The sequence below is a fragment of the Pieris brassicae genome, chromosome 2, assembly GCF_905147105.1.
Source record: "Pieris brassicae chromosome 2, ilPieBrab1.1, whole genome shotgun sequence".
Taxonomy (NCBI): domain Eukaryota; kingdom Metazoa; phylum Arthropoda; class Insecta; order Lepidoptera; family Pieridae; genus Pieris; species Pieris brassicae.
In genome coordinates this window covers 17815520-17827763 of record NC_059666.1, presented here as the reverse complement: position 1 = coordinate 17827763, position 12244 = coordinate 17815520, and the positions used below count along the sequence as shown (strand labels likewise).

The 12244-nt window shown below is 33.5% G+C and overlaps 2 protein-coding genes across 2 annotated transcripts; both read left to right on the top strand.

Moving 5' to 3' along the window:
* The first annotated feature begins 1713 nt into the window (after positions 1-1713).
* On the top strand, positions 1714-2835 carry LOC123720095 (coiled-coil domain-containing protein 97). Its single transcript, XM_045676577.1, has one exon. It carries the CDS (start codon positions 1803-1805, stop codon positions 2832-2834), a length of 1032 nt encoding a protein of 343 aa, XP_045532533.1. The 5' UTR covers positions 1714-1802; the 3' UTR covers position 2835.
* Positions 2836-4960: 2125 nt separating this feature from the next.
* LOC123720296 lies at positions 4961-10191 on the top strand. Its single transcript, XM_045676844.1, has 3 exons — positions 4961-5035; positions 7996-8098; positions 8185-10191. The coding sequence occupies exons 1-3, from the start codon at positions 5030-5032 to the stop codon at positions 10065-10067; spliced, it is 1992 nt and encodes a 663-aa protein (XP_045532800.1). The 5' UTR covers positions 4961-5029; the 3' UTR covers positions 10068-10191.
* The last annotated feature ends 2053 nt before the right edge of the window (positions 10192-12244 follow it).

Sequence of the window (12244 nt, the reverse complement as noted above, 5' to 3'; positions counted from 1 at the left end):
ACCTATTTTGGGGAAATAAAAATAAAATGCTACGTATTTTTTATGTTTTACTTACAAATAGCTAAATCTAAATATATACTTACTCAAGTGACCTAATATAAAAATAATATAATATTTCCAAAATGTATAAATAAATAAAGAAATCCATATTTATAGGTAATATCTTCAATTTATATGCAATGTCCTCATGTATAAGTGAAATATTCACGACAAGCTTTCCTCGGTGGCTTCACGCACGAAAAAGCATGACTCATTTTCCCGTTGCGCTTGCGCTGCATCTATCTCTCTTCCACTCGATTGGCCTATACGTCGTAGGAGAAGAAAGACAACGGCAGCACACAACTTAGGTACATCTGAACATACACGTGAACTGTTTCGTCCCATTTTTGTAAAGTGAAGTGAAAGGTTATTGTGTGCTGGTTAAAATGAAAGCGCGGGTGGTGGTCGGGTCGCCGAGTGTGGCAGCATTGAGTTCGGGAGCAAGAAAGATATGCGACAGTGGCGATATAAACTGGGAAGTCCCCTCCCGTACTTAATTTTTGGACGGATGGACACCGATTAGAATGGCTGTAATCAGTTCTTATGATTTTTTTTAAAAACAAAGAATAATTTTTTAGTCTTTTAATTCTATAATATTTTCGTCCACCGTTATTTTGTCCGTGAAGGGTTTCAAAATGCAGAGGTCAGAAGGGGCGGCAAAATTTGAATAGCCTACTGGCGGCAAATGTGTTAATCCGCTGCTGCACGTAGGACCAACATATCGAAGTTATAGTTATAAGAAGATATAAGTTATAGCTCTTGAAATATATGCATTTTACACATTTACATACATTAATTATTGACCTAATAATATTAATGATGGAAACAATGAAATTAGAGCAGTGTTGGCCTAGTGGCTTCAGCGTGCGACTCTCATCCCCGAGGTCGTAGGTTCGATTCCCGGCTGTGCACCAATGGATTTTCTTTCTATGTGCGCATTTAACATTAGCTCGAACGGTGAAGGAAAACATAGTGAGGAAACCGGCTTACCTTAGACCCAAAAAATCGACGACGTGCGTCAGGCACATGAGGCTGATCATCTACTTGCCCATTTCATTAACAAATGATCATGAAACAGATACAGTATCTGAGGCCCAGACCTAAAAAAAAAGTAAAATGTAGCGCCATTGATTTATTTTTTAACAGTGAAATTAAACAATTTTCATTTCATTTCGTTAAATATATAATAAAAAAACATCTACCAAGATTTGGAATCCCCGCCCTGCTACGTAATATCTAAGCACCCTAATCCTTGAGCTATTCTTTAATATTGGAGTAATATAGCTTTTTGACATTTCAGTTAACGTCATGCTTGGAGTTTATAAATATGGTTAAGTTTGTTGGTGTGGTTCGAGATTTAATATAATTTCTATAGAATCGTGTTTTTTTTAAATTATGACTACAGGTTATGTCCAAAAAAATCTCCTTAAATAAATAAGGTATATTTATCTAAGAAACCAATCCAAAAGAAATCCAAGGGGGATATTTTGATTTCCCCTAAATTTGGTGAACTAGTCAAATATCAACTAATTATTCATCTTCTGTTGTTTGTTGTTATGATTTATACAGTCTGTGGTTTACACATTTGTAGTAATACGTTTACCTCTACTTAATCTATGGTATAAAGTATATACGCACTGTGTAGTTTATTGTTTACCTCTGTTAAATCTGTGGCTGTGCTGTCAGCTGTGTAGTGTGTATATTTTTGTGTAAAATACTGTATCACAAAAATTTAAGGCATTATTAGATTATTAGAATATAAGATGGATAATCAAGCATCAACATCTAATTCTGAGGAAGAATATAAAGGAGATGCCTTTGACCCAATATATGACATTATTGATTACCTTGTAAGATGTGCAAAAGTATCATTTAAAAATTCTCATGTCAATGAAAAAGATATACGAAGTGTGGAAAAAACAAATTATGCTTATACTGTCTTTATAAAATCTCCTACAGATTTCCTCGTTCAATATGGCAAATTTCTATGTCCAAATCATATAAAATATTTTGAAGATATGGATATTTATGAGACAGATGAAGTTTTTAAACATTGTGTTTCCCACCTAAAATTTTACCACTCAGAAGAAAGTAGAAACAAAAGGGTAAGAAATAGAAGGTATAAAGCACTTCAAAATTTACAGGACACCACTGATTATTTTAGCGAAAAACAAATGATGTTTCGAAATCCTTTACTCTATGAGCAACTTATAGGTCAGTTTTTAACTGATGAAGAAATACAAATCAGAGATTCAGCAGACAATGATAACTTGACACTACTTAGTTTGATTCTTGACACAGTAGACAGAAATCAAATGAGAGAAACTAAGAATGTGCAAATGATTCAGGAAGATGATGAGACAAGCTCAAGTACAACACAAAAAACATCAACTCAGAGTTGCTCTCAGAATAAAAAGTGGGGAGATTTTGATATACCTGACACAAGAGCTGAATTTACTCGAGAAGTAAGACATCAGACAATGATAGATGCAAATGAAAGAAATTTATTGAGAGAAGAGTTTCTTCAGGAAATGTACAGTAGTTTTATAGAGGGTAGAGATATTGATTTTGATTACAATAGTGTTGACAGCAATGATGATTATGATGATCTGAAGCAAATATCTCAGGATGCAGAGGATAAATATTTTGATTCTGAGATGAATGACAGTGAAACTTTGGAAGAGCACATGTCATTGGTCCAGGAGTACAGCTCAAAGAAGTATTACAATGACCATGATGATCCATTAGATGTATTTATGAAACATATTACAAATAAATTGAATACCTTTTCCTAAATAGCATTTTTTCTAAATATTTAATAGCTTGTAAGAAGGCAGTCACTGAAATGCTATCAGTTCAGATCATAATTATTTTTAAGTACATACATACAATCCATTTCAAAGGTGTAAATGTAGTCAGCAAATGTATTATTGTAGTTCCAACTAGATAACCACCCTAGCTTCAGTATGGTGCTAAATCATGCATGATTAATTAGCATGGAGTAGGTATTATGAGCAGTATGGTGGGCATTAAAAGTTCTGACAATCAGAAGCATAGATTTTCCATAAATTTGGTTCACATAATATTCAGAGAACTCAACTCTTCTTCCATATAAATCACTTCATAATTACTAATGCTATGAACCTGTGAGAGTGGAACAGGACAGTTTGTCATTATAGATAGAGAGATCATTTATAAATTTTAATTGTAACAGAGGTTGCAAGATTAAAAAATATATAAAAACTAGCCTTATTATCGAATGCGAACGTGACGCCACCAATTAATTAAATTAGGTTAATCTTTTATTTTAAAGATATTCAGTTATAAGGTTGTTTGTCAATCAGTCCACCTAAACAAAGTTAGTTTAAAACATTTACTTATTATTTATGAAGTCTCAAATTGTAAGACTATAAGGTTATAGCAATAGATTTAAAACTAAATATGAAAATTAGAACTATGTCATGGTGTCAGTGAAATTTTCCGGATGTCTCTTGTCGCTTCTAATAGCCCCTTTGTACTTAAGTAATTAACTTACCTTTAAGGCTGAAATACTGCATGTTTGAGCGCGCGACTCTCAACTCTGTGGTCGAGTATCCGAACCCCGGCTTTGCACCAATGAGTCAATGATCAATGCTCGCCATTAGCATTTGCTCATACGATGCAGGAAGACTTAGTAAGGGCACCAGCATCCGACTACATGGTTCGATCACAAAAGGCTGACCTATCTTCTTGTCTGTAAAGAAAAACTGTCAAGAAAACAGATTCAAGAGCATAATACAAAGCCGCCATAACGTTTTATTAAAAATGTAACTGACCTACAAATAGAATAAAAGGTTCGGCAGTTACGTAAGATGCAAGATAGTCAATCCAAGAATAGAAAGTAATACTGATTACAACATATCGATAACACCGTCCTAATATAGATCCTGATGAGTTATAACATCCTTAATACGTGTCCATTACAAATTGTCTTCGCAATAATTTTATAATAATTATGTTGTGTAAATGAAAAACACCTAAAATCTATCTATGTAATTATGATTTATTGAAAACAATTTTATAACCGTGACGTTTATTTACAGGATAGTTCTCATTTCATTGCTAGAATTTTAAAGTAGGCGCGTATTTTTAGCTCAAATAGATCAAGGTTTTTAGCTTCAGCGTGAACCTTCTAAGTAACAAACAAACAATCGTACTACTTTACATAGATATAACGCCTATGTTCTGCGGTCAGTTCGACTAGGTCATATGCTAGTGTCAAACAACACGCAAGGGAAATGATGATTTATTTATTATTTAGTAAACATAATTTACATACAATGCTTTACGAATTAACGGTATATCTATTTGTAAAATGCAAACGGAATATATTTATTTTACTTCAGATATTCGAATATAACCTCTTTTAGGATAAAGATGATAAGTACATATATTTAGTAGTGATGTTGTAGACCTATGGTATAGAAAGGTGTTCATAAATATTTAAATATAAACATTCGTATTGTGTGTATAATAAAAAGGGCCCATTATATCGACTTTAGAATTAGAATAGTAAATACTACAGGTCATTTGGATGGACTGCGCTTTATTTGGAAACCGATGCGATAATTTCCTTAAAAACCTAGTTTCGTAGTATAGAGTCTGTATATAGCTGTATTAAATTTAAAAGTCTTTAAGCAAATTAAAATAAGATCCCAGGAATTATATTTTAGCATACAGTTAATAAGAAAAACGTATGTTATAATTTTAATCTTTCTACCTAGCGCTCTCATGAATCGCATTTAACTGATAGCCTTAATCAATTAAACCAATCACCCATAAAGGTAAGCCTTCTTACCACTTATAAGACAATTGGTTTGAAAATCGTCATCAAGTCCTACCTGTACATTATGACAGTTGGACTCAGACTGGCCGCAGACATCGCACGGGAAACGCGCACATCATTGTGTAGGCTTTGTGAAGTGTAGTGCTTTGATCAAGAAAATACAATATGTTTGTAAGTAGCCGTTTTTATCTGAAGCAGATTATAAACTTACTCCTACTAAAAATACTCCTTTATGTATATAAAGCTGAATAAATCCAAATGCGGCAATTTGCGGCAAAAAATGTTCATAAAGGCAGCAAGTATTTCCCTATTTTGTTTGTTGTAAATTTACATTATAAGTTATAAACCTAACGTAAGTTTTAACGTAATAAGGTAAGCTTTTATATGCTGTGAAAGTGCTTGAAATATTATTTCAATGTTTCAAATCTATCAGAGGCGTACGTATTTCTATGTATTTTAGGATATCGGTCGCGAAAATAATATTTAGATGGCTTTACTTTTTAAATATCGTATGCAGGAAACGAGAAGTTCTGTTAAAAAACATACGGACCGCCCGGCCACCAGTGGCTTATCGTCCCGACATGTACATCCCAAACATACAGCTATTCTCAATTAAACATAAATCTTACAATGTAAAAAATAAATTTAAAACTTGCTTGTCACACTTTGGATGCGTTCAAGAAATCATTATTATGTTTTCTATGTAATTCGATATAAGTACACGGTACAAGAAGGTGAGAGATCGGAGGTGATCGTGGTTGTCAAATTGCCCGTGGCGCCATTCGGTCTCTGCGTTTGGTTCCCACGCCTACTCGATAGCCCGTCGCAGCCGCCTTGTGTCGTCTATCAATGCGAGAATTAAATAAATGCCTTAAAAACTTTCACTGCCGAATAAACAGATAGCTACAAGTTTTATAGGTGTGTTTGTTGTAGGTAATTATTTAAAATCACAAGAACAAGTTTTGTCTTATAGACAGTGGTAATTTTGAAAACCTCTCTCTTTGTTTTTTGATATCAATATAATTGTTTATTTTCTATTCTGATGTCCCGTATATGAATATATAAATATTATCTTCTAATGACTCTTAACTAATATGCCTTAAAATCGGTTAAGCGGACCGATAAATAAATAAATGCGCCAACTTACCATCGCATGCCTAAAAACCTCTACTAGTTTGTTGTCCGCGCAACATTTTAGTTCTTTTGCATGTAAACAGAATAACACAAATATCAATCACAATCAAATAAGTCATCATAGCCTATGTCACTCAGAAATAATATCTTTCCATTGCGAATGTAATTTTAAATCGGCTGAATAGTTCCACAGATTACATGAAGTGTAATTACTATATTATTATTGTATGTTTTCTTTTCCATGTTATGGAAATCTTTAAAATTTGCACGTCTTGGTATAGGTGTTCCTTTACTAGAAAATTTTGCGGAAATAAGTATTGGGAAAACGACTTTGTTTTATGCGTATTTTATATGTATTTTTCCCTTATACCACCTACATCTGTAAGATGGTATGATGGTAGCAGAACCACATCAGTTACTTTGGAATTACTATAGCTCACATAACTATCTTGAAGATCTCCAATTTTAAATATCATTACATATAAAATTATGTCTAAACTATACCTATCAAAAATAAATTAGTCAAACCAAAAGCTAAAAGAAATCCCAATTTAATATCTTGAATAAAGTAGTCCGCAACATATATATGTTAAAAATTATTCTTGTTAAATCAATTATAATTCACTTTTGAAAGGGATCTACAATTATTCTAGATTGGTCTTATTCTGTTCTCATAATCGGCTAGACCACAACAAGTGAAGCCGCAGTTAGAAGAATAATCTTACTATAACAATGCTTTCTAGACCTTGACATAGTGTAACTGAATATTAATAAGACACCACTGTTTTCACTCTTGTCCACAATATTGGTATTAATTTCAATCCGGTGGAGGATCGAGTACGTTAGAAATGGAAAGTTGTCTCACAAATGTTTGTTTTACTTAAGTATAGCATACATTTTTCATTCATTTGTTTGTGTTTTAATAAAAGTGAATTCCTTCACTTTTTATCATGTAGATATTTCTAATTTTTATTTACAAATTTATGTGTAACGATCGCCTAAATTTTTTAAGTACCTATTTTTTGGATTTAGATGGTTAGATATTTTTTGTTTAATGACAGTAGATAAGAGAACAGTAGTACTCGTCACCAGATAGTGAAAGGACAAAAATGGAAAGATTAATTAGATGCAAAACGCTTTAGCCTGATTCCTGTCATGTAACATAATATTAGTGATTCGTCGCACGTGTTGCTTTCACTGCGGCGCATTGCTTTTCCATAATGTCCTGGTAATCGACTTCCTAGTCGTTTACTAATGGTGAAATTAGGAGAAATATTTTGCTGAAGGCAGAAGAGAGTGAAGGAAATTCTCCGTTGCAACTAACACGACCTTCACAAACGAAGAGCGCTATTGAAGAAGTAGAAATACTTTTGATACAATTAACAAAATCAGTTATTAATTATCTACACTTCAGTATGTACTCCACATACTGAAATGTAGGTAGGTAATGTAAGGTGAAGGTACGCCATGTCATAGTAAATTTAAAATAAAATGGTGCATATTGTAATTTTAAATCTGGATTCAAGTTTAAATCCAAGAATGTACCCATATCGTTATTTTGAATAAGCTGCGTCGTAATGTTCGTCATAACTTGGATAATTGATTATTGTCCTTTTGATTTTAGGAACGATTTAAAAGTACAGAGGCTGCCGCTCGTTAACATGACATACTCAGTCATTAACTATCTACATTTTTCTGTAATCGAGGTCAAGAATTTCGCATACATGAAGGAGGATGGTTATAATATTAAATTAGCTCGTCTTTCTTCCTGCCTTGCCGCTCGGTATTTTAACGAGGTCCAAAAAACTGTTACTAACCAACACTGCTCTAATTACATGAAATACGAGTATTGCATTCAGCGTCGTGTAATTATTATGACAACAGTTTTTATATTTATCCCTATTCAATTTAAATTATATACATGACAACATAATTATTTAGTACGGATATATAAATGAAAAATTAATCTAAATCGTATTTTAAAATTTATATTGCAGATAAGAAACCATTTAATCGTGATGGTCATATTATTACTACGAGGTGGCGCAGCCGAACCCATTCCACGTCAGTTTAAACACACACCAGGTCCTAGTTTATCCGGTAACAATATAATTAATTTATTTGAACTTTTTACACTATTTATAATAATTTAGTATAACATTTAAAACTAGCTCCCGTTTTTACAGATCCACGCGAAAGCCTGAGCAGCATTGCTTCGATTTTCTCACCTCGCATGGATTTCGATCAATGGAAACCACTAACAGGTCGTGGAGATCCATTGCATAATGATCCCACATATGACTACGAGCCACCTATGCTAGAGAGAGTTCATTACTGGGCTGATGACAGCAGACTCGAGAGGGAACATTATCCAGAAAAGAAATCCGAAGTCTTAATGTTGGGAGTATCATCACGCAAACCGAGTGTATCTTCCCGGCCGCCAATGCCTCCAAAAAGAAGCAACTTACCGCCTCCTAAATATGAAGATTATTCTTATAAACTTACCGAGTACTATCCAATGACAATATTAGTGCCACCACCACCACCTCCTGCAAGCTACAAACCATCTTTATTTATTCCACCAGAAAATAAAATAGTACGACCAACGCCACCTACACACGTAGAGCCTACTTTCCCTCCAAGGTATACAATTTCCACGCCGGAATTGATAACGTCGTTTGCTCTTCAGGAAGCTAACCTTATCTATGAAGCAAGTGATAGTAACCAGACGTGGTTTTCGGAACCGAACAAGACTCATACCGACCCCAGCAATACAGTAAGCAGTGACTACGCCGGGTGGGGCCCGACTACACCATTTAACGAAAGAAATACCCACAATGATTTGAGTAATTTAATTCCACACAGAGAATTTATTGGCGACCTCCTAACACATTCATTCTATAGTACTTCACACGCAAACATACAAGATGCTACAGAGCAAACTATTGCAGAAACCACAACAGGTTCACCAACGTTCCTACCCACTGCTTTACCACCTGCAAGATCAACCACAAGCGATTCTAAAGATACTTGGCCATATTACGAACAATCTTCAGGTGAAGCTACTACTGAATCATCTTTTGACTTTGGAGAAACCAGCACAGACACTGACACTACTACAGTAAGAACACAAGCAGGTGCTGTAGATATGTTAGGCGCTATGATGTCAATGCCCATGGTTACAGATCCAGAAAGGCCAGAAGATAATCTTTATGCTCATGCATCAGAAAATATACAAGTTTTTAAAGATCACGTCACCGAAGCATTCAAATTGGAAGCAATGCAAACTATGCATCCCCCACCACCTGTTGCATTTCCGACTAGTACAGCACCAACTAACAAGCACCAAATTAATCCGCATCACCTTAATGACTTATTGTATGAGGATCAACCTTTACAAACTCAGGACCCATATTTACATATGCGGTTTACAACACCATTGACAACCACTTTAGAACCAGTACATGAAAGGTCTACTACGGAGAGTTCACCAATGTATCTTATTATACAGGGACACTCTAAGGTAAAAACTTACGGCTCACAACCAAATCCTGCGTCTAATTCTATTACTGACTTTGATATTACTAAACAACAAGAAACACAGGAAGTTAAACATTTACATCCATTGAAAGACAAATATTTAAAGAAATCTGAAATTAAAGAAAACAGCAGAAAAAGCAGATCACAAAATCTTACTTCTTTAATAGAAGCTGGTGTTGGTTCAATAGAAATTCAAGAAGCAGATGTGAGAATTAAATATGATGTCAGCGACGGAAGTAAGGTACCTGTAGAGATTTACAGAAAAGGTATCGTAGAGAATGATGATAGTAAATATTCCTTTTCAAAAAAAAATCAAATTAAGCGTAATAGGCGACAAATAGATATAAATGATCTCATACCGATCGACGAAGATACTATTGAAGAGTTGGTATATAATTTTTTTGAGACGCGTAAAAATAACACCGGCTTAACGGGATTTATTGCTAAAGCAATCACAGGTGATGTGAGTACGGCCGTTCAATATGCTCTTAAAGAAAACAATGAAGACTACAGTGAAGCCAAAAGATAAGACAGACTCTTAAGTAATTGGTATTTATATAAAATATGTGAGTTTTAATATAACATAGTTATTTTTTAAACATAAAAGTTGTTATAGAAGCTATGCGAATGTTTTTCAATTAATAAATAATAAATAATCCTAACCTAAAAAAAACTTAAGTCCCACCCTTTTTAGAAGGAACTTATAACAATCAGACTTTATTTATTTACTTATTTATTGATTTTATTTATTTATTGATTAGTAATGACAGGAGTTTTATTTTAAGTAAAAACTTAGAATACTATTTATTTATTTTAGTTTCATATAGACATCTCAATAAAGATATATTTTTTATAAAACTGTTGTTTTTATTAAAAATTATATGTGGAAGTAAAATGTTAATTATTGCTGGCGTATTAGAATGAAATTTCTTTTAATTACAACTATGTAGGCTCACATTGACACTAACTTGCCTACAAAAAAGATGTATGCGGTGCAGCGGACGCGGCCCACTAACACACACACTTCTTACCATCCTTTTCGTAGAAATATACGCAGGCAACTTAGATAAAGTGAAAGCTGCTTATAAACCGATAAAGTTAACGTTTATTGCAGTTTACATTAACTATAAGTTCGCGACCGGAAAATTATAAAAATATGATTTCAATAGATTATAATTACCTACTAAAGAAAATGAAAATAACAGATCCGATAGTGTTGGAAAACTTATAGATTGAAGTTCCTAAGTTGCACCAATCAGCTTGACAAAAACACACTTTGTAATCTGCCTCTGGAAACCTGTGAAACATAAGGACTTTTAGATATTTACTTACATTTTGAAATCTAATAATGATAAAACAATACTTAAGCAAGCAATGTTAAAAAACTAAATTAGGTGTTGCAAAGGTTCTAAGATTTTATCTCACTGCAATACAAGTTCGAATTCTGTAACAGATTTCTTAGAAATACCTTTCATTTTTACAAGACATCGATCGCATTGGTATATTCATCGACCGTGGTAGGTGATCACCTTTTTGAATTTGATAGCAGCCTCTTTGAACAATCCAAGCATGTCTAGCGCGAGCGGTCCACGATCGCACAAAACACATTGTTTCATCTTAAAAAATGCAAATGTTAAGAAAAGAAACTTTTCGCCGCCTATGCAATATATTTCATTGAATCTTTTTCCTGGTATCAATCAATAGGTGTAAAATGAGAAACTTTCAGATTTCTTATGCAGATACAAGTGCCATAGTACCTACTTCCGAGTATAGTATGTGCGACGGACCTAAATTCCAATACATTACGGATTGATAATGTTCTACGGTAAAGGAAATAAATAGTTGGAATATCGCACCACCAGTACAGTTAGTAATTATGTTCCGAGTCGAATTGAATTCAAAAGATGGTTTTGTAAAGTCTCCAGCGCAGCCTGGTGCGTCGCGATGCATCGAAGTACAATTAAAGCATAAAAGACTTGAGCATTGTTTACAGAAATAAGTAAACAAGAAAATGTATACAATAACCATATTACTACACATTTACATAGTTAACAATGCTCCACAAATTTAAAAATCCCTTGATAATATTGATTTTTGTGTTCTTCAGGGCATTTTAGCGAAAACTAAATTATTCTAATAACCCTAAAGCCTGTCTTGATGTCTCCATTAAGTTATAATTTGATGCTGTTCTAATGACAGTTAACGTGATGATAAAAAATAAGTATTGTTAGTAAACTTACCTCCTTTCTAACACGGTTAATGCAATCGACTAAGTACTTGTAAATGGTATCGGTATATAAATTACTGGTAGGTACTAGAACCAATATATTAAAATCACAAGGATATCGTCGACTTTTACTAACTTTAAATTATTGGTCTACCAATAACATATCGCTAATCGGCGACCTTTTCCAGGCAATCGTGTAGAATAAACTTAATAATTAAATTATACATCATATTAAAGCTCCCATAAGTACCAACATATACCAACTTACTTCAGGTATGTGTTAATATCATGTATGTATTCAAGTAACATTGGATATCTTACCTCTACACTTAATCGTTGAAGCACAACGTCTTCTTGAAAGAACTTTTTTATACGAAAATAACGTTTTTCGTTGCAAAGGATCCTCACCATATATATTATATCTAAATGTTCCATTATAACAAAATAAGCAATCCGTTCCTTTAATAATACAAAAAAGA